This window comes from Chelon labrosus (genome assembly GCF_963514085.1).
Source record: "Chelon labrosus genome assembly, chromosome: 9".
NCBI classification, from domain to species: Eukaryota; Metazoa; Chordata; class Actinopteri; order Mugiliformes; family Mugilidae; genus Chelon; species Chelon labrosus.
The window spans coordinates 4911512-4935796 of record NC_140359.1 but is presented as its reverse complement, the minus strand read 5'-3'; the positions used below and the strand labels follow the sequence as shown (position 1 = coordinate 4935796).

General features: G+C 40.9%; 1 protein-coding gene across 1 annotated transcript in view; it reads right to left on the bottom strand.

Moving 5' to 3' along the window:
• Window positions 1–14620, bottom strand: part of unc5db (unc-5 netrin receptor Db) — a 186965-nt gene extending 172345 nt beyond the window's left edge. Inside the window, exon 1 of the mRNA XM_084552202.1 lies at window positions 13597–14620. Within this exon, the coding sequence (XP_084408328.1) occupies window positions 13597–13681 (85 nt within the window). The 5' untranslated portion in view covers window positions 13682–14620. The remainder of the gene's footprint in view (window positions 1–13596) is intronic.
• Window positions 14621–24285: the final 9665 nt, after the last annotated feature.

Here is a 24285-nt window from a genome sequence, read left to right as displayed (position 1 = left end):
CTGAAGAGCAACACAGCTAACACCCGCCAAGAGAAAACAGAGTGGAGTACAATGTAATATTCATATTTTAAATACTCTAACAGGTCACAAGTCAGCTGTCAAGACCTCTCAAGTCAACAGAAAGGCAGCAAAACAGCCCACAGCTTTCCTCATCAAACTCCACACTCATTAAAACACAGTGAAAACCGGCTTAAAATGGCCTAACTCAAACACTAATGCATTAGTCACTGATGAATAAGGCAATAAAATCTGTTTTAAACAGCCAGTTCAAGGTTGGGGGAGTATGCCAGGTGTTTCATCAGTTTCCAGCTAAGAAACTCGGAGGGAATAGCAGCAGCTGTCCGCCGTCATCAAAACACGGCTACCTCATTTTCCTGTCCAGAAGTCTATCTTGAAATATGTTGAAACCCATCACTGCATGCTGTAAACTAATGCCTGATGTCTCTGCCATGGTGACAGGCTTTAAATGTATTTTCATATTACCCTCCGTTTCACAGTGGCCACAACTGTCGAGAGGCTGGTACTGATCATTTGTCAATCCAGGTTGATACTTCCAGTGAGTAATGTTATATGAGAAACGTGGCTCATGTGGCTAGTGAGCGAACAGACTTGTCAAAAGCAGATAGACTGTAAAGCAGGGACGCAGCCAAGAAGGTGCCTTTGAGGAAGAAAGCAAAGATGGAGGCTTTCGAATATATAAAAAATGCATGCGTAGCCTTTTTAAAAACATCAATATACCACTGTCTATACCACATGTTTTATGTTAATGCTTTTGTGTGGTGACTGAAGCTTCTGGGAGCTTTGAAATGCAGTTTGTTATCTTAATCAATTTAACATTGCTTTTACGCCACCAAATTTTCATTTCAAATAACAGTGGAATTAAAATCAATCAGTCTATCTATTTATCTAGTTTAGCTTGCCCAATTAGTTTCTATTTACATATTACAAATTTGCATGGGTATAAGTAGATGATGTTGGTGATAAGGATGCTAGACACAGCATTTCAAAAGTCTCAAAGTTATCTCTTGAAGGTAACATAAAATGTTCCCTCAGTGACCTATGAAGGGTCACTGAGAGAAATCTTTTTGTGACCCGTCAGTGCTACTTCTCTAATAAGTTTAGCAGTTACCAACTTAACCATCTATTGAGAAAGAAGTGGTGGCCTTGGTTTGGACCCTTGAGCACTTTGTGGTGTGTGTCGGCTGTGGAGGTGGCTCCATGGTTGTCTACACTGTTCACAACCCACTAAACCTTCCTTTGTTCATTGAGTTGTCCACAAGTTGGCCTTGTTTCTTCAGTCCCGCAGTTCGGACATTAGGGCTACCAGAAGTAAGGACAGTAATGTGGCAGATGCACTTTCACGAGCCCAGGTTGGCTCATGAGTTTGAACGTTCTAGTTTGTACTCCAGTCTAATAGTCAGTTTTATTAGGGTTTTTTCCGGGACGTGCTGAAATGTTGGTGTTGACAACCCCTTGGTGTCCTCTTGGGGTATGATCTGATTGTAACCTGTGCTTTTCTGTTCTGCAGGTAGTTGATTGGTGTGATCTGGAGCACCTATGGCGCCCAGTGTGTTAAGGTTACGCAAGTCCTGCTGGCTTAATCAGCCAAATCATACGCACTTCAGTTCCAGCTTGTAGTGTAGGAAACGGAACGGAACCAATCGTCAGCGTTTGGACACCTGCTTCACTCATGCACGCTTGAGTTCCACATTTCATCTGGTGACCTGTAATTTGGTGACCTGGTTTATTTTGGTGTATTATTCTATCAGTATACTGGTGCGTTTCTCTTTTGTTGTGGTCGCTTGAGCCGGGTCATGACAGAGTACACCAGCAGTACAGGGAAATTCTCTGTAGATTCAATAGAAAGGAAAGATGATGTGACTCTGTATGTGATGCATTCATTCCTCAGTTCTCTTTTTTTTGTAAGTTGAGCTGCAACAGTATGCAGTTACTGTCTACAAGCACTGCTGTAGCTACATCTTTGTATATGTTCACTGGACTATGACTGCATCCCTGTTTAAATCCTTGATGCTGTGGATATAGTAGCTATACTGCTCCTCTCGCTGAGATTCTCCAAGAAACCACCAGCTACGCAGGATTCAAATGGACAATGTTTCTATCAAATCTAAATGATGCGTTACCAATATATTCTGCGATTTAGGAACACAGTAGCTTGTGACACTCAATGTGATGTATTTCTTGTTCAAATAGATTGATGGCGTGGGACCTCAGGAAAACGAGTAAAGGACACAGGGTTGTACGAAAAGTACTTGTTTTTTGGGGAGCAGGAGGTTTTAATTTCTATTTACAGGATGTAAACATGTAGGAGAGAATCAAAGTTGCCATTAGGGACATGAATAGAAAGTCATCTCACATCCAACACTGGAGCAGCAGCTATTAGAAGTCAGTAGAGCTTAGCAGTCTTCTCAGTGGGTTTCTGTTAACTATACATTACATCTCAAAGCTATTGCAGTAATGGTGTATAGTGATTATAAAAGGCTATACATAACTGAATTATGCAAGGATTGATAGCCTTACTTACCAAAGGTTAGTATGGTATAAGATTTTTTACATTATCGTCATTCACCTGTTAAACTGCACTTGATGCAATAGAGCTCTGGTAGCTGACGTCACCCTGCATCGGCAATTACACCACAACCATATTGGCAGAAAAGCGTACTTTTTGAATTACTATTCGGTTGACACCTGTAAGCAACTAACTAAACCAGTCCTTGTACCAGTTACATCCAAAAATGGTCGACAGCTGTTGTGGCCAGGATGCCAGAATAGTCGGGGACAAGCAAAGGGGAAATCGTTTTACAGGATTCCCAAAGATCCCACAAGACGGCAGATGTGGATTACTGCAATAAAACGTCATTTAATGTAGCCAGCTATCATCAAGGCTGCTTACTGTTCATTTTGTTCTGGATGCAATAATTATTTTCATAATGTAGACATTAGGAACACTGTATACAACCAAATTTAAATGAATTGAATTAAATTTCTAGATATGTATTATTATCCTGCATTACATGCAGTGTCAGTTTCAGGCCTTTGGGTCCTATGGTTTGAGGGGAGGGGCCTCTGTGGATCATCCCACAGATACTTGATCAGTTTGGGATCTAGTGAATTTGGAGGCCAGGTCAACACATTGTGCTGTTCTTCGTGTTTTTTGAGTTGTTCCTAAAGTGTTTTTGTGTGTGTCTGTGTCAGGCTGCATCCTGCTGGGGATGGCTGCTGCCATCAAGGAGTGTCATTGCTATGGGGTGGGGGTGCCTGGTCTGGTCTCGGTGGGTGCTACATGTCTAAGTAACATCCACATGAATACCAGGTCCAAAAGTTTCCCAGCAGAACATTGAATTGTCACAAGATGGTCAATATTATTTACTTCTCCTGTCAGTGGTTTTAATGTTGTGGCTGATCGGTGTATATTCAGTGTATAATTACCCCCACAACTTATTTTAGTTATACAGCTTTCACTATTCTGTTTTCATGTCATGTCTTCTGGTTTTGGGCTGGGAGTCTCTGGCGATTAAAACTTATTCTTGACCGAGTTCATCATCTGCCAAACCATCGACTCCTGTGAGAAAATGGAAAGGCGACTGTGATCTTAAATTGTGTGTGGGTGAAGTGGCTATGTGCCAAGTGCAACAGTGTGTGCTGGTTGAGTGCCTTGCATCATTAAATATAAAAATGGACCCAAATGCTTTTGATGAACTACAAGATAACTTGAATATCTGAAAGCTACTGCACCACTACCTTGCATTGTGTTCCACATTTTTATATTTTTTGCATTTTTGTTCTATGCAAGTAGTAAAGTTATCACAGGTATTGTGCATTTAGTTTGTGCACAAATAAAAATCCCCTTTTTTGCACTCTTCTTGTTTGCTTTGTTTTGAGATGAGAAATGTATTTCTTTTGAAACTACTGATGTCTGTTACACTTTCCCAGAGCCCAGTGTGATGTCTTTTTTGTGCAACAGCCCAAAGAAATTCAATATACAATGAAGGCTTTACAAAAGAACAGCAACAAGGCCACGCATTTAAAAAGCAGGATTGGGAACACACTGTGACTCATTAATGACGTTCAGTTCAAAGTTGATTCATAGACTAATCTGTTTAGCTTTCGAGTACATCTGTTCTTTTTGACAAATAATTGGATAACTGCAGGTTGTTCAGATTTTTCTCCGTCTGCAGAAACAAGCACCTCAAAGAGTGTGTAAACTGTCACCACCAAGGCCTCATTTGTACAACGCGATAAAATAACTGCATTTAAACAGCACATAAAATATGATTACGAGTGTTTCCACGGACCTTTCAAAAAGCTGTGTCCATCCCATTTTAAAGACTTATTGGATTAACTCGTCATACACCCACCTATCTGTACATTTAAAAGCCCACAATGAAACCCTTTCCTTGGCTTTTTCTGCAGCACCTGAGAGTGAGTCAACCACCGCTCAAAAACAGCATGGTCCAATGACTAACATGTGGCCAGTAGCGAGACTGTGAGGTCCTCCAGGCAGGACGGGACACAGGGAGCTGGGACTGGTGCTCGGCAGTCCATTCATCACAACTTGTCCTTCAGCACTTTCTGTCCCGGTAGGCCCGCTGCTGCACCATGGATCAACAGAGGACATGTTTGAACAGCTGACCCAAGGCCATAAAAGTAGGTACAGCAACAGAAGACAACCATCAGGCTTGGCATATCAGAGGCCATACATCAGGCGTCCAAGAAAAATACCTGTGATCTATGTATTGGGGAGTCTTTTCCACAGCGACTGGCCCTTCACTGGAGCCAGCTCACGTTGCCGGGTCACCATCCTGCCTGGCTGCTTTCTCAACGTTCTTAGTGTCTTCGCTCTCTGTCTTCGTCTCTACTTTCTTCCGTACTGGCCTTAACGTAACACATCGATTACAGACCTTCAAATGCTCACATCAGCGGACTACTGTAGGTAAAAACAAGCTGAAAAGGCAAAATCATACGCAGAATTGTAGATGATGTAGAAAAAGAATAAGAGCTTTCAGCAGCTCTGTGAGGGTATATTACACATTATATCATCCCATCATCAGCTCTGAGTAACACATCTGTTCTTTTTCTTTACCCTCAAACTGCTGTTTTGCTTTTTGAATTAATGTTTATTTTAAGTTTTAAGTCTGTTTTCTATCCAGCTCTTTGCTTGTTTCCTATCTTACATTTTGTAAAGCACTTTACAAAGATACTTTGAACTCGCTACACAAATAGGTTTACAAAAGAAAATCCAATTTTTAAATTCGTATCGATCTTCCTTTGAAAGATTCATTAAATCTGTATACATCATGCCATTTCCCGCATCCTCTCATTCGAACTCCCACTGTTGTCTGGCAAAACCAGGCAACGAGATTAGTCCGCATGTGAGGGAGAGCCAAAAACATGACAGAAGCTACAACTCTGAGAACGTCGGCTGGCCTGGGAGCTGATGTGTGCCAGCACTTTGGATTTAAAAGGTGTGACGACAGAGACGAGCTGCACTAAAGCAAAGCCATGACAACGCCAATGACAACATGAATGAATCTTATGAATCTTAAACATCACTAAATGAATCAATGTTGTATTGAAGTAGGACCTTGTGAATTGGAAACAAATTGATTCCATTGATTGATTCTGCCGTTTCTTACAGTATTGCTAAGTGAGAAACTGATAATTACTGACAATAAATATGGCAGCTATATGCCAAAAAATACAGCTCTTTTAATGGGAATATTAGTCTTAGCGATTGAAAGTACTTGACATTTCGACCTGATGACGGCTCCCAGGGAATAACTGTAGATTACAGTTCATTCTGAGGAGAGCATGAATGTATGCATTTGATCCAGTTTTTGCACGTTTCCGAGGTTGCTGCCTCCCTTGATTTGGTGGGAAGCGTTCTTGTATATACAAGAGTCTATGATGATGGACCCTTTCAGCTACGATTCACTGCAGCAGATAACAGACATATTAAACAACAGACCGATTACCTGCTCTGGGCCAATCAGCAACATGCACGTTAGATAATAAACCTCCCATTGCTGCACTGTTAACCATTTCGTTCAATTATACCAGGTGGATGCCAGTGGCCTGTGGTGGCCATGCTGGTAGGATTGGAGGAAGCCTTACTGCTGCTGATTAAAATTACAGAACTCCAACATTGCCCCTTGGCCGGCAGAGCCAATCACCAGAATCATTCAGATATATCTCAGAAACTATTCCGAGCCTGTGTTCAATTTGATGCTAGTCCATCAAGTAGATAGAGGTTTCAAGGGCTAAGTGTGAGCCCACCAAACTTGGTCAAACTCTGCGAATCCAATGCTTCCATCTGGATCAAACTTGGGCCAACCAACAGACCTGCATTACCACCTGGCTAATGAAAACAAAAGGTTGTTGGTAACATGCAATATACAGAATAATGACACTCCTTTAACTTGGTTCCAGTGGGTGGACTATGAGGGATTCACCTAGAAGCTTCAGTCATTCAAAAGGCCATTTACTTGAAATCGTCTGACATAGATTTCAGCCCTGACCCATACATCTTCAGGACATGTTTTTCAATAACAATATTGAATTCTCTTTGACTTGATAAGAGATGACGCCTCGCTTTTCTCTTGACTCTGATTCTAAAGAAGCTCACACCCTGATGCTATCAAACACGGCCAGCAATGTAATATGAATAAAATTTACACAGGACTGTGTGTTGGCTTCCTAAATGTGTGTGTGCATCCTGCAGAAGGCCTCATGGCTGCTTGGAGGTTTACTAAATAGGACGCTATCATAAAGCAGCCTTGTAAAAAGCTCATCTGGTGCACACCATCTGTAAACACAGATATGGAGAAGTTCATGGAGCCCGCGCAACCTGACACCTCTAAATTTGGAGTATATTACTGCATAGATGTAGTGCCAGCATTGGATCCACAGCAAGGCCAAATGAATGCGAAAAAAGGCACACTTTAGAGCTGCTTTTTCATAAAGACTATGTTCTATTTGTACTGAAGCTTGAGAGTAATTGCTGCAATAGATATGTACTTATTTAGAGTAAATGCAAGAAAATTTCACAGGAACATTGAGATGTTTAATTAAGAGCTATATATGTTTAAGCACAGCGTTAATAACACACGTATAACGGGTGATAGAGTGCTGAAGATACAGAAGAAGTCGATATCTCTTTACAAAACTCATCAGCATGTTTGGGATTTATTCTACTGATGTCTATTGTTTTGACCCCTACACTTCACATAACTAGCTTCATGGAAGAATTGTAATTTAATTTTTGTTGCGCTTCATTTGTGTAAAAATATGAGCCTAAAACAAATAATATATATATGCACGCTTCTCAAATCTGGGCCTTTACAGTCACCTCACATTTACCCACTGAAGGCCCTTATTTAATGTAGACTTGCATTAAAGCCAGGTCTTTATTTCTAATTCCCTATGTTTGAATAGTTTTTTTTTGCACGAAGCCTTGTTTTGATCCTGTTTGGCGAACGCTTTCAAATTAAAAGACCTCCCCCTTTGTTTCTTAGCCCAACTTTGATTGTGAAGCATACCGTTTGAAACACTGTCAGTTAGAACATGAATGAGTTCATTTATTGGAAATACTGTCTGGAAATAAAATGTGCATAATTTACTCCAACAATAGCTGTTATTCTTCCAAATCTACATGCATGATCAACTGAACCTGTGTGTGGTCTGATCAGTCATGTAACGGAGAGTCCATACACCACTGAGACGCTTTGGATAGCAAAGTTAATGTGTAAACGTCATTCCTTTTGACAGCACAGTCCAGTATGTAATATAATGAATGAAAACAGCATGATTACATTGTTGAATTAATAACTTAAATAAGTAGAAATTTACATTTTGCTTAATGACAGACATCAAGAATGTATGCAACCTTATTTTTTATCTGACATGGATTTGGGGCTGGCCTTTGTTAGGTTTGCGTCAACCTCAACCTCATTCATTGCTTGAGACTTTTAATTTACTACCAGTTTTTATTTTTGGATATATCGTACACGTAAATATGCCTGTAGACCATGTTGCAGAAATGGTACACCTTGTCTCTAGCTCGTTCTAAAAGACAGTTTACCCTGCTGAAGTATTTTTTTTGTTGTCATTATCCAGTACAGTGAATCCTCCGCCTACCACATTTTTCCCCAAGTGTTTTTCACCCTCAGGGAGTTCTTTTGCCAGTGCTGAAACACACACAAAAAAAATCTCAGACAAACAAAGCTGTGTCCACATGTATTCTTCACGGCTCATACAGAGATTGCAATATTTTAAAAGAAAGCCACTTGGCCACAGTCTGGACAGGACTGTGGAATGAAGACGTGTGGCTTTAAGAGCACAACTGATTGAATCTGCTGACTGAGATGGATGAAGGGTATCTGCGGCTTTGTTGCATGATTTAGCACTGTGACTGAGCGGGCCTTCTTCCCCCCCCCCCGTCCTGACTGCCGTCCCCTCAGATTAAGCGGGACGGAAGCGACAGTTTTCTTCCTGGACAGATTAGGCCGTCATGACTCAAACATTTTCAAATGGCTTCTAAATAACAGCTCTCCGATTCTTAGGGAAATGGCAAAGTTGAGAGTGAATGAGCAAATAGGAACATAGATCTCTAAAATGTCATGTTTGGCCAAGTTTGGGACTACTGCAGCGGCCATTACTCTGAAGACTTATTTATCTCAGCTCCTGTGCAGCTGAACATTTACTTGAGTAATTGATCATTTGGTCCATAAAATTGCAGGAAATGGTGCAAAATGACATCAAAATTAGTAAAGGCCGAACATGGCCGCTTTAAATTTTCTTGACAAGCCTTCAGTTGACCTCGTGGGGGCAAGACAATAAGCTGAAAACACCTATCAATTTTATAGAGCTCTTATGGCTAATGCAGTAGCATAAAGTTACTTATAGGTACATTTGGAAGATATATGAGTAATCATTTTTGGCCATCAAACCTTATTTTCTCTCATTTTAGATCATTTTTGGTGCATATCAGCTCAGGGAAATATCTATTTCAGCTGCTTTGGGTTTCATTGTGTTCAACCACTTTATGCTCTGGGCAAATGCTGATGCTACCATCAAATGGGAGACGGTTTTCAAGAGAACCATTACAATACGGTGCACGGCACTGCTAAAAAAAATTGTTAAAATGGTTATGGGTTGTGAAACCAAAGCACCAATAAGTTTAAAGAAGCTAAAATTCTGTGCAGCACCGAAGAGAATAGCAGAATCGTGCGATGATTTCCTGTCAAGATTTAACTATGAGCATCTGCTTCCACATTACATCTATTCACCGGATCCACATTCTGGTGCAACATTAATGTTTGCCATGTTGATCACGGCCGTTTTGAGGGCATTTACTCCCCATTTCAAGCCTAAATGGAACTACAGAACATGCACTGGAAAACTGGCCAAACGGTGTTAATCCACAGGTTCATATGAAAAACTGTGGCTGGAAAAAGTTGTGCCATCTCAGTGTCATGCAGGCACACAGCAGAAAGGAATGCCCAGCGAGCTGCAAGGCTGATTGCTGACTACATTAAGCCTCTTAGGCAGCGTGCTGATGAATCCACTCATTGAAATGTGAAGGTAATAGTCTTGACATAGCAAAGACATAACTCACTGAGTGTACCTGCAAGGTCCACAAATGACAGCAATCCCATGTATGGGCCGGTCCAATAAGAAAGAGGACTTCGCTTTTATTACCATCATCATTACTGTATATCATTTCTGAATGTACAGCCATTTGGTTTCATTTAAATGTAAATCTGGGCACTGAACTGCGCACGTTGTCACCCACGGCAGCCTGACTATGATGATTCATTCTGGGATCGGCAGGGAAAATATAAGAGCCCCTTTACTTTCTCTGAGGGAAAATAACAGATTTGACCTTTGTCTGTTTTCATAAAAAACCTGTGCACAGCAAAAAATAAAATAAAAAAAACCTTGGGATTTTTATTTTTTCTGTAAAAGCCACAGTTTTGTACTCCTTTTGTACTTTGTTGTGTCTTTTTTTTCTGCTTTTTCCAATGCTTAACCCAAAGAACAAGGACAGCGACGTACAATCTGCCGCACAAGGTCACAGTTGGAGAGAAGCCTGGGGAGAATCGACAAGTCAACATGTCAAATGAGGTTGCTGCAACAAAAAGACATTACACGACATGTGGCGATGGTTGCTTCGGTAAGACTTGACGCAATTCTGCGTCTGTGGAGGGGGAAGGATGTTTGCTGCTCATATTTCATATAATCAGAACCTGATTCTTTCCAGCAGGGCAAACATTAGCTGCTCCATACACCAATTTCTCAACATATTCTTGGAACATTAGCAAAACTTACAGCTGAGCATGTTACTGACAATTACAAGTTTTATTCTATACACAGCCCTCTCTCAATAAATCACATATCACATAAATGAATGGCCAAGTATCAAATAAATGCTCCTGCATGTCCACAGAAGTCCACAACAGCCTCATCAGATGCTAAGTTATAAGGAATTTCACAAAGCAGTGCACTCAGATTGACTTTTGCATGTCTAAGCAGGGTTGCATGGCATTATTCAATTCCTGATCTATAAAGTAGTCACGTCATGTCTCAGGCCGCTTGAAGTATCCCTCATGCGTTTCTGCAGAATTGTGAGACATAGCTGAAAAGCCTTTTAAAGTTTTCCCCCAGGCAACGCCATTCTCACTCACTCGTGTTACACATGGAGGAGCCCTCCTTCGTGACCCCTCGCGTGAGGAGCGTTGCCAACCAACGGGGGCCCGCGAACGTCGGCTATTGATCCTTAAGAGCTTAAATCTTGCCGAGCGCGAGCTAGCGCTGTCAAGCCGTGGCGCGGCCGGCGGACTGCCGCTGTTTGGTTCATGGAGTCAACCTTGTGGGAAAATGTCCGTGTGACACCTGTCGTTACACTTATGGCTTCTGAGACTGATGGGATGTGCAGACTAACACTGAAGGCACTGTATTTGAGAAGCAGGAGAAATATCACTTTGTTTCCAAGGAAGTGTTCAAGGTTTATTAATCTGCACATATCTGGATATCCATTTAACCATTTCAATTTTTTTTAAGCAAAAAAAAAAAAAGTATAAAAACTTCAACGTTTCAAATGTCAGGGATTTTTTTTGTCTTTTACTCAGTCATAGAAGATAAACGAGATCTTTTTTGCATTATTGATTAAATAAATTTCAATTTCCTTCCATTTTCTTACCCTTTAAGACAAAGGCTGATGGTAACAATGAGCATTTGTTGCAGCCCAGTTTTATTACTCACTTACACACTTGAATATAGGAAAATAACAAATCTTAAGTTTGAATAAAGTCAACATTTGATCATCTTAACACTGACAAACACTTCAGATCTTTTGCATCTGTCAGTAGATGATGACTCTTTTGATACAGAACAGTGGCTGAAACTTTTCTGGCATGACTTCAGAAGCCAAACAAGTTTAGTCAGCTGTCAACAATCATAGGAAAACCAACTCATAAAATTTTAGTGAAATTCAGTAAAGATGATCTTCTGCACAATATCACCGGGAAAACTTTTTTCTACATTAATCCATTCATTCAACTTAGTTTCACTCCATATGTTTCCTGGTGTCACCCATACCTTGCGGGGGTGATGGGTATTGAAGTCTTCACTCAAATTTAAACTCTGCCATTTATGCAAAATTGTATAAAATGTTATTCTCCCGAAAGAATTTAGCACAAAAGCCCTTTTCCAAATGAGCCTTTTTACTACTTTAAATCACTGGTTGCCAAGGGTCAGGGTCAAATAAAATAATTCACGTGGAAAGATGAAAAACATGCAGTACTGTGGTTTCCTATACAAAATAGCTTTTTAGCCCTTTACATTCTACCCCAAGTCTCTGGACTTGTTTGAGTCACTATTCTTGATAAAAGTTAGCATTACAAATTTGAAGTGCAGCACATCCAAGATGTGCCCATCATTGGGAAAGGAGGGTCTAATGAAAGTTGCTGCCGTGTTTCATTATGGAACTTGTAGCATGCATGAATGAATGAACGAATGTCTTTATTTGTCATTGCACAAGTACAACGAAATTAAAAGTATCGTCTCTTAAAGTGCATAAATAACAAGAACATTAAAAAGAAGAGAACATAAAAGAAAAGGATAAAAACACATACCACATGTCACATGCAGTGTTTTTGGAGACTTCTAGGCCGTATTAGGACGAACATCAGGATATCTAGAGGTCTGCTGCTGTAATCCTGAAAATTTTTCAGCTTAGAGTAATAATGTGCCTTTAACTCCTTGTAGCTCATAAATAAACATAGCGGGGGACTTCATACATCTGTCATTAATGGAGTCATGATACTTGGTATGTATGTAATTTATCAGGCCTACTGTGCTCAGTTCACATCCACGGACAGGCATACAGTGAGTTTAGCGTGAAAACAGCAACGCCACATCAGATCTAAACACCACGTCTGTATAGTAGAGAACAGAGAATCTGTTCTGTGTTACAGCCATTAGATGGAGTGGCATATGCAGTAGTGTGGAAGTTATTTTCAAGCCAAGACAATCAGATGGCAAATTCTGGTGGAGTTGTAACACTGGAACATATCACCCACTGCAAATGCACAAAATCACAAAAACTCCAGCTACAGAAAACTGCACAATGGGCATATGAATCAGACAGGGAATGCTTGTTTTGTTTGTAATTTTATACTGATCCTGAATCAACCATGTTTTTTAATTCGTAGTTATCTGTTAAAAAAAAAAAAAAAAAAAAAAATCATGGAGAAGAGACAGTCTTCTAAAGGTTTCCTACCTCCATTGTTGGCAGACCCACTTCAGATCCATGAGTATTTTTTAATCAACATAATACTTTGTGTTTAAAGCACCTTGATATTTTTTTTACTTGTAAACCACGGGGGACACATGACATTAAATCTTATTCAAAAGTGCACAGCACCAGACTGAAACCCATTCATTTTGCCTCCCAAATACGGTTTAGGTGTAAGTGGCAAAACGCTTTTCTGACTTTGCGCTTGAAGATGCTTCTGAATCTGCACTACTCGCCTTCCACAACAGTCGTTTATCCCCAACACTTCATGATATCAGGGAGCGCATCATTTCAGAAAAAGAATCGACACCAACTCTCAAAGAAAATGCAATGACACGCCTGTTGCACAGGCGTTCCTGTATTAAAGTCTACGCTCGTGGATGCAGCGCGGTGATGATGGATTCATTCAAGGCTAAAATGCGAGTGAAGATGGGACAATTAACATCGATCTGAGGGGGGAAATGAAAAAGATAAACGCTGTAGGAAGTTGGCAGTGTGAGATGTGGCTTGATGAATCAATATCAGAAGCTCTGCTGCGCGTTGGGGGAGAAGAGGCGCAATTAGTGGCAACACCAAGTCCGAGGATGAATCAAAAACGCACACTGGAAACTGAGTGTGCGAGGTGTTGTATTTACAAACCTTGAGCAAAACCGAAATAATTACAGTCGTTTCAAGTGGTGCGTAATAACCAGGAAGGCATAAAAAAAATCCAAGCGGGGTAAAGCGTTTACAACGCAGTGACACACAAAGTAGGCAGGGATGCACTCGAACGCAGCTCTTACCTTTGGATATCACGGATACTGTGGAATAAACAAGGAGCAGGAGGACCGGCATGAAGAGGTAACGTCCTTTTGTCAGCGCACCCATACCGACGCGTAGCTCTCCACCGGCACGCTATAGAAGTGACGGTGCTCCGGATCTCTGGTGCCTCCTCTCGCCTCCTCCGAGCTGGACGAGCACCGGCTGCGCAAGTTCCTCTTGTAAACCAGAGAAGGGGACAGTTTGGCGCTCTGGCAGAAGAAGAATCGGCAGAGGACGAAGTGAATGGCTCACGGGCTGGACTGTTGATCGAAAGGGAAGAAGCATCTTCACTTCACTTTTGCTGTGCGTGTGTGCGCAGCGGAGTAGACGTGCGCTCGGAGTTTAGCCCCCTTTCCTGGCATCATCATCCCGGAGCCTGCCTCGTGTTAACCAATAGTAGAGTGAGAAAGGCGGAGAGGAGGAGAACGAGTGTGACACGTACGACTAATCACTCAAACATTCCCTCTTATTGTAATGCAGCAGTCACACTTCCAGTCCGGCAGGAAGGATGCTGACAGTTTGGTTTGAAAGAAACAGATCGAGGGAAAAAAACAAAAAACAAACAAAAAACAAAAAACAAAAACGTGGAAGTAGAAAAGAAACAGAATGAAAAGAATGAAAAGAAAAGCGTTGAGAGTTCATCCAACCATTAAGCTGTATCTCATATTTCCCATTACAATCTGATAAATTAAACTCAGTCTAAAGCTTCAAATGACAATGTGGCCAGTGTGATTTTCTTTCCTCTCTGTAGACATACACTGGAGAGAGCACACCCGCTCTTCTCACATCTAACGAAAAATAAACTATAAAATCTCCAGATTTGTTTCATGCACCACATAATCCATTACTCTGTCGCAAAATATTTAAAAACCTCAAAGCATGAATAATCTAAAAAATAAACCCGATGATGGAAGTGGCCTTGCTGCAAAGACTGATTACCAGCTGGCCAATGCTGACAACTGCCCTGAGGCCCGGTACCGGTAGGGTTGCTGTGGAAGGCAAGTTCAAGGTGTGGCAATTTGATTAATTGGAAATTAGTTTGCAAACAGCTTCGACCCACCAAGTCACGGACTTAACAAGACCCCTGAATGTGGCCCTGTTTAAGGCCATAACGTGTTAGCAGCAGATCCCCTGAGCAACTTTGCAGAGCAAATCTTACGAAAACCAACAAAAAACAATAAATGCATCCATGTAATGTATATGTATACTGTCAGCTTTCTATCCACACAATGAACTCCTTTGTGACATAGTGCTTCTTTGTTGTCCAAAGTCTATTAAAACACATTACTGAGCTACATTCTGGACTAAAACGGCATTTATGCGCAGTCCAAACAGCATGTCAGGTGGTTGGGTTTCGTCTGAAGGGTTGTCTGTGTCGACTGTTTGCAGCAACTTTACAACTGGCACGCAGTTCACACCGTGATTGACAAGGTTTGTGGAGGTGAGAAGCCATGCACTGCTTCTCACTTGTTCATTTGTGGCTTCAGTATGTTGAACAACTTATTAATAAAAACCCAATGCAACAGCTCGAATGCCTCCCTAGAGAGGCCGTTTTTGGAAAACATAAACTCCTGTGTACCCCTAGTCTTTCATGCTGTCCAGTGTGGCTGTTACAATAAATGCATTTGATTTCCCCCGTGGTAAGGCAGCTGATCTTAAAAAGGCAAAATGGCTGCTCCAGGCGGCTAATGACGATGTCTATTCTTGTGTCACTAAGGTCTGACCTTGCATCAAGATCCGATCTGCATGGTGATCCAATCACGTAAAAGACAGGTATGAACCCCCCGCACTGAGATCGTATTTGAGAGATCCGATCCCTGACCACATTTGGAGGTGGTCTGGGTCTCATGTGTTCGAAATCCTCTGAGTTGCATTAAAGACCGCTTACATTCAGCAGGGGTGCTCCTGCATCAGCAGAGTTTTGCCTCATTCATTCAGCATAAAACATACAAGTGCAATTATAAATGATCGCCTAAAAAGGAAAAAGCACTGTAAGTGATGTCTGTTCTTTTAAAAATAGTACCAGCTGTTCTGTTCTTTGTAGCTGTTAACAAACTAAAACATAAATAAATCTAAGTAAGAATTTACAAATGAAAGTATTTAACATGAGTACACCAGCGTGAGTCTGTGTTGATTATTGATGCGGTCATGTCATGTCATGTCATGATGATGAGCCGTGTGTGTGGTTAAGTTACACAGTTCCTCGATCACCAATGTCTTTATGTACCTTTATTACCGGAGATCATAGTGCGTATGGAAACTTCCAGGGTTGGAGTTTAACGAACGTCAAGGCAGAGATCAATAAATAACAACTTAACGTGTGTGCCAAAGTCATGACGCACACACATAAAATAGCTGTTAAAATATTCTACTGCGCCCCAGATGATGTAGGTGTTTATTTGCATACAGAGTATGAAAGTGAGATCAGAGTTAGAGTCGGATGTTAATGCCAGGTCTGAACACATGTACCTAAAGCTGGTCACTAGCAATCGGATAGCGCAGATTGGATCTTAACGCACAAGGTCTGAACAGGCCGACAAGTCTATTCGTTTCACATTTGTATCTCATTTTAACATTGAAATACAAATATTTTAATGGCAATCATTTCGAATGAACAAACTGTTGACCAACTGATCACCATAATTCAGGAAAAGACGGAATTTGTGTGACAGTTCTTTCGAGCTTGTTAGCCTCCCATATGATTTGCCACTCGTTCAGTTTCCAGGGCTGTAGTTTGACAAAACAACTGTGGGCACACACAAAAGGTCTTTGAATAAATATTCCCACCCATCCTACACACCTGCATCCTCACGAATTAATATTTTGTAGTTGTGACTACTAATGTGACTAAAAATGGTTTAGGTTGCAACAATAAAAGGGGAATTAACCTACATATGAATAAAACCAAACTAGGTTGACGTGGGTGAGAGAGGGGGACCGGCAGATTATCACCACCTTATATTTGTGTTCTCCCTGTGTCTGCATGGGTTCCTCCCACCGTCCAAAGACATGCCCGTTAGGTTAACTGGTGATTCTAAATTGACCATAGGTGCGAGTGTCGCCACCCTGCCAGAGAACCATTCACAGCAACCCCCCATCCATGTGGGGACAAGCAGTTACAGAACACTGAGCCTAGTCCGGCTTTGATCTGGCAAAGTGTTCTCAGGCTACTCTACACATCCATACAAACTCAGAGGAGGAGCATGCAGTGCTCTGTCAAGTGAACAAAAGTAAAGGATGTAACAAAAACATGACAAATGTCCTACAGAACCTCCATGATTATTATACCATAAATATAATAGACTTCAGCATTCTGTTTCTTGAATTTTTAATGACATATACAGAAACCATATAAAGTGCAACCATTAATAACTTCAATTCATTTATTTGACAGAATTCTGCCCCCACTGCACATACTATCCTGTACATGTTTTGTCCAGCTTCCAGCACTTATATAGCCGTTTAGTTCCCATCAACAATAACTGCAAATCAACACTTTCTGTATATAAGCTTTGCCTTTCAGTCAACATTTTCAGCAACTCTGCTGCTGATGTTGGGAATATCTCTGCCAAACTTCCCCCTCATTCTAGCAAAGCTCGGGGTGTTTCGTCAGGAATTTCTTGACCTCGTTCTGTGTCGCACATATTCTGCATTTAATGAAGCTTTCACTCTCATCTGACATAAGTAAGAATGTGGACAGCAGACAGCTGTGTGCAGAATGGCTCTAAATGGCCATTTATGGGAAAAAAAAGTGAGAAATGAGACCTAACAATACACTATATGTGTATGATAGAGTCTAAATTAGTATTAGTGTATCTTAGTAATAGCTCTGTCAAGATGTCGTAATCACATCTTATTGATCGGTAGTAGTCAGAAAGCCAAAACATAAATGATAGCTTCGATCAAATGCCACAATCTTATACTTTCTTTCCTGTTGTTGTAGTGCAACATAACAGCCCAATATTTCTTCTTGCCACAGTGTGAAAATGTCTTTATAACGTCAGCTGAATGTTACCTTCATAATGAATACAGGGGAAACCTTGAATCTCTGGTCAGCCAAAAGCAATGCAGAGAAAGAAATCGCCAACAGAATGAAGTCATTGACAATGAAACCTTGGATTTGTCTTTGGACTAAATATCTTTGCTGTGGTTCAGTGCCATGCTGAACATAAGCAGTAGCACTGAAATCACTTATTTACTTTGAGGTGTATTAAGAGCAAGATACTTCTGCCAAAAACTACACAGGTGCTGCAGTTATATCCATAATGCTAGTCCCTCGTAGTATGTCCATTAGTGTCCTTGACTAAGGACAAAACGTGCAAAACATGAATGACTCCCTGCTTACCTAAACTAACCACACTGCTTTGGTCAACTTCCAAATGTTGTTGGACCAAAAACGACACAGTTCTGATAATATCAAGTCATTCTAAGGGGATTTGTGACACCGCGGAGATTACGTGATGCAAAATCTGTAGTAACACAGTCTGTCCTAAATAAGCCAGTTACAGCAGAGAGGCAGAAAACAAAGGAAATGTTGGACTAAAGAAGTGGAATGCATTTACTCAGTGTTTCCAACTAATTTTCATGAGACATTGCTTTTTTTGTCGATGGGGGGATGTTACTGTCTTAATAAAAGCTCCTAATTATGATGCTATCGCAACCATTAAAAACAGTTTACGCATTATATTTAATGCCTGCACATACTGTAAAATAAGAGCATGTGTTTTGTATCGTCTGTCTTTACATTACCGTAATAATGCAAATAGCCTACTGGATTTAGCAATAGCAGCAGCCTGTGCAGTTCATGTATAGGAGTACTAAACACAATGCTGTTGAGACTTGGACAAATGTATAAGATTAAATAAAGTGATCAACTTTATAGTGAAACAGTTGACTTTCAATCTAAGTTTGCTAGCTAGCGCTTATAAAATTAAGCTAGTTCACGTTACATCTGGAGTCATTTCATTCGGGTTTTGGCCTACTCCCCCTTTAAGTAATGGTAAATCTCCGTGTTCTAAAAAATCAAAAGCACAAACATCGGATTTTAAAAAGTGGCAGTAATGTAATTTTTTTTTTTAAGTAGCGAACAACACAAATAACTTCACATGCTATGTTAGTGGTCCGTGCCGTTTTCTCCGTCAGGTTAGATTAAGCAGGTGAGCAGGCGGTGTGTGTGGAGGGTCTGGGGAGAGGCGGCTTTAGGGAGGAGAGGGAGGGAGGGAGAGAAGCTTTCGGGAGCAACAGGAAAAATAACGCAAGCACAACGTTGTTTGAAACGTGCAAAAATATTTCCGATTCGTTATGAGACCATGGTGGGCCGCCATAGTCCAGGTACTTTAGTTTGGTAGTCTTGACACCGAAAGAAGTGGTATAGCCTTATTTCCAAAGGCAAAGCATGGTAGATCCTCCTACATCAGATGTCTCCACACTATGATTTGGCAAAAATCGTAGAATTAAAAACATGGGCAGATTGTGTGGCAATTGCCATAAACTTGGCATGGTCTGTGGAGCTGCTACAGAAATGTCTTTCAGAGAAAGTGTTGCCACTGAAATAACACTGTGACAAGTGGAAAACCAAACTTACCTCAGTGACCCTAGATTGTATAGAACTAACCGGCTCTATAGCCGGTACTTGATTGCTGGCCTGGCTTCGCTGTTGATAGAATTTGACCACCATTACTTCAAGTGCAGATGATCCAAAAGTGCAAATAAATGGATCCCTGTTCCATTTGTGAATGTGACCAGCAAATTGTCTTTTTTTTTTGTCTTTAGTGGGAAGAAAAACAAATACTCAAGCTTGAAAATCGTGGGTGAAAAGCAGTTTGACTCTGCTGGCATTCTGGATACAAGCCATAGCTGAATATCCTGAGAGAGAAAACAATGCTTCCATTTCAAACATATCTCTGCTAAGTGGGGTTCATACACAGTGCCGCTTAAAAGTATCTGCACCCCTGAGAATTTTCTACATTTCTGCATGAAAATGACTCAACACATCAACAGATTTTCACACAAATCCTGAAAGCAGATGAAGAGAACCCAATATAACAAATGAAACAGAAATAGTACGCTGTGGTAGAGTTTATTCAGGAAAATGACCCAATGTTAGATATTGTTGGGGCACAAACCAGTGGACCTCAAGGGTTATAATTTCAAGGCCAGACTAGAGTCCATCTGTTCAGAGGCGTTTCCAATCAATGTAATGAGACACAAATCCACAGTGAGACAGATTGTAACCAAATTAATGAGATTTCAGATGACTCTACAGGAGTGGTTGACCAACAAAGATCACCCCAAAAGCAAGACATGTAATAGTCTGAGAGGTCAAAAATGAACCCAGGGTAACTTCTAAGTAACTAAAGGCCTCTCTCACATTGACTAATGTTCATCTTCATAAATGCACAACCAGGAAAACACTGGACAACCATGGTGTAACGGCAGAGTGGCAAGGACAAAGCTACTGCTCTCCAAGAAGAACATTTCTGCTTGTCTGCAGTTTGCTAAACATCATGTGGAAAAGCCAGAAGAATAGTTTAAATAAGAGGCTCAGAGATGATACAACACTGTACTCCAGCATCAGAACCTCAACCCGTCCGTGAAACATGGATATGTTAATGTCGTAGGTTGTCCGCTGATGTTTTGACTCTTTTTTTTTTTTTTTTTTTTGAGAAAAGAAAGGTAGAAAACTCTGAGGGGTGCAATCATTTACCAATACTGTACCAGCAAACTGTCTACTTGTTGGTGCAAAAAAGGTTGGGATGGGCCATTAGGTAATGAGGAGGCTGACCTTTCACTTCAGATATGAAAGTTTAGAGTGTGGCATCGTATCTCATACATAGCTCACATGCCACTAATGTCATTTTAAAATGAATCATCTGGAAACAGGTTTTCAAACCAGCATTGTTTGTTAGCCACATTCCCTAGGCTTAATTATTTATTCGTGTAACAACCTCTGCTGACCACTTTCACAACATCCTGTTCTGGACTGGGCACTTGTGACAGGAGTGCAGTGGATGTGAAAGGTGCACTCAAGAGCAACCCTCGAAATGATTCACCTTCTGTAGCTTTTTATTCAAAATGATTGGGGGAGCAATCAATGCAACTACGCCCAGCCATGCAGATAAAACTAAGTGGGTAGTCCTTTGTTTTCATGGATTGTGAGAGCTGAAATAACGGTACACAACTGGCTCAACTATACTTGACTGGAGAGCGGCAGTGGGATTACTATGCATAATAGTTTCTCTGTAAGTACACCACTGTAAGGCCTCCTTTCTCCTAAAAAAGTACAACTGATTTGCAGCGCTTTTGTATGAAGCACAAAACGTTCATTAGATTATTTAACATTATGAAAAATGTAGCTATCACAGCATTGCTCGTGGACACTAGTTTGAGCAGAGACTATATGACTGTGTTTAAGCAAATCATTTGTAACAATTTTACACGAGGCAGGACCTAAACGCAGGAAAGGGGATGAATAAATTTGAATTTAATATAACTTACGGCTAACAGAGGGCCTTGCGGTGTTTAAGCAGGTGGCACCCAAAGGGCAAGTCCAACAAAACAGTAATCCAGCAAAGAGGGAAAAAGGTTAAATCCAAAGGGGGTAATGAGAGACACACGGAGGCAGGCCTGGAGGGAAACAGGTAAGTGAACATCCGGGGGAAAACAGACAAATGAAGACGAAAGGGAGAAAGAGGACTATATATAGACACACAGAGGGGCTGATTGGGTAAGGAGACACAGGTGAGGCTACTAAGGGAGGAGCACACAATCACAAGGGCAGGACGAACGAGAATGGCATTTATCTACATTTAAGCCTCTGTTATGGCCAACATGTGCAACTGGACCAAGTACCGTCTCAAGTTCTTGGATAAAAGACAACCTGTTTGTTGTTTATTATTTTAGTCAAATATTATAGTGAGCTATACTACTGCCAGGCTAATTGTGAACTGAGAAGCATGTTTCCATGATAAAAATAAGACAAAACAAGGAAACCCAAGCTCAAAAATGAAATTTCAATTAAACTACACGGCAATAGCACATTTATACCAGTGCTTTCCCCTGCTTAGAATGATTCTTAGCATGCACAAACCAGTGATACTCAGATAGCAGACGTCTGTCGGCAGCACTTGTTATCCACAGACAGCTGAACTCATAACCTACATTATTAATGTGACATGTTAATCATTTATGTTCTCTAAAATGTGAATTATTGGCAGACATTCATGACTTCTGTTTGAAGGGACTACAGGTGCCAGCCTTTGTTCAGGCTAGTGTGAAAATACCTGTTGCCATTGTCATTTTACCAGAAAAGAAAAGATTTTGCTTTAAAGTAATATTTATTTAAAGCCCTTAGCATATCATCACAAAATACGGAAACAAACGAAAAAAAAAAACAACTGAAAAGAAATGCGAGCAACAAAGGCCGACTGTGACCTCATGCTGCCTGTGTCTGGGCAGAAAAGTCGCACATGAACACTATTAGTTGGGAGGCTAGTGTTGAGAGAAATCAGTTGTAAATTAAGTGTGATGTGTAACCTTGTGCTATGAGAAACCACAGTAGTAAGGTTTAAGCATTTACTCATGTAATAAGGGATAGACACATGGATGGAACTGCACCTCTTTTTTTAAAAAAAAAAACATGCATACGTGAAAGAATGGACGTAACTGTGGCAAAGAATGAATGAAATGTACACTGCTGGGGGGTTTGAGGCCCAGTTCTGGACACAGTTGTTGTCCTGGGGGAGAGCAAACATGATATCAGGAGACACGGCTGTTTTCAGGGAACAGTACCTTATTTTTTTGGTAAAGGGCTATGTCCAGCCAGATATGTCAATGAAGCACCACACAATATAAAAACAGATGCATGACACCATAGCTTCAGTCTGAACTCGCATGGCACCCTGCATCAGACAAGTTTGTATCTTGTTGAGAATAAACTCAGCTTGCATCAAACTTTGACTTCTCCAGTGATTCCTTTTGAGTTTGAAGTTATTCCAGACACCTGTAAACTCTAAGTACATAGATTTACTGTTGAAGGAAGGAGTTATAGGCAACAAATGGCCCGGCCCAGTACCTCAACTATTTCCTCGACACTAGGAAGCTAAGAAGAGCAACAAACTGGCATACAGACCTAGCCTGCAGTTCTACAGTTGATTCATTCTAGATGATCACATTGTTGTGAAAATATTTGTGTATTGAATGTTTGTACATGCTGCAAAATATGGTAATGTGTGATCTGGTCGCTGAAGAGCATTATTTGTTCTCATGGGTGGCTGACTAGGTGAATGGTTCATGCGTGTACATTGACTTGGACAGGAGAGCTGATCACGATCGCACACTGAGCTTGATCAACATGTCCCTCACATCTGGTTACTATTGTGTGCTGCCTGTTATTATTTATGAAATAACATGTACTTCATATTATAAAGTGAGATAATGTGCAAGTCCAAGCACAGTACACAATGCAAGCACAATACAGTAGCCCCACTCACTGTCAGCATAGTCTGATTATGAAACTGAAAACTCTTCCTTGGCACACATGCAAACTTTCTTCACCTGGTTTTTGTTCAGAGTTACTTAATAATTTGTTGGCCCACAGAGCTCTATTCACACCTCTGGATAATCTTTGACTCTGTAGAGATGTCCTAATGCAATACAATAGTACAAGGGATTAACAGCAAAAGGTTAATACTATATTTACAGGCCTTTTTCTGGTATTGATTGTTCATATTAACTGCATTGCCTGCAGAGGCTGGGGATCCCCAAACTAGAAATAATATATAAATAAATATATACTACAGCCTGCATTGAAACATAATTATACAAGCAATATCAGGATTCCCACCTGGTGAACTACTGCTGGCATTATTAAAAACATTCACGTAATCTGCAATATGAAACAGAGTCAATATGGCCAAATTTAATTTACCTGATAATTGATACACTGTTGGTAAAGTGCAAGATGATTCCCTGGGTATGCATAGAGTCAATGGTCTGTTTTGTGGAGCAGGCAATAGAGGATAAGGACATGTGGCACTACACAACAATGCAACGAATCCAGGAAGAGGCTCGAATATCCAGCCGTCAGCAGCCCAACATTCCCTAGCTTATTGCCCAGCAGTCTTATTAAACTCATATGAGGCTCTGGTGTTTGCAAAACACTGCAGCATATAGTGTGCGTCTCAACACCACTGTGGAAATTACATTTCATTGCACATTTCACTGCAACATTGTGAAGAGACGGTATGAATCATTCTGCCGATCTTGCTCACTTACACCCGAAGCAGGTGTGGGTGATGCATTCCTTCGTTACCCATTTAATCACAGGTGAATAATTTGTTGATCAAATCTTATCTTTACACACACACTTCTTTTGTAGATGTGACACAGCCATCGTCCTCTTGCGCAGGTGTTAAATTGATCCGGCCTCTTCTCAGGGTGGTGCAAAGACTGTGACTGATTAAAATGGGCAGGACAACAACCACAGTGGTCCTCTTTGACTTCATGCCGCATTCACACTGCATGAGATGGATGGTAACCAGGGAAATGATCTCTACGCTTACAACACCCTTCACCTGGTGCATGTAGCATCTAAGAGCTAAATACAATACTGTAACTTGACAGCGTTGCAGCAATGGAGTCATTGATGCAGTCAATGAAAAGCCACAGTT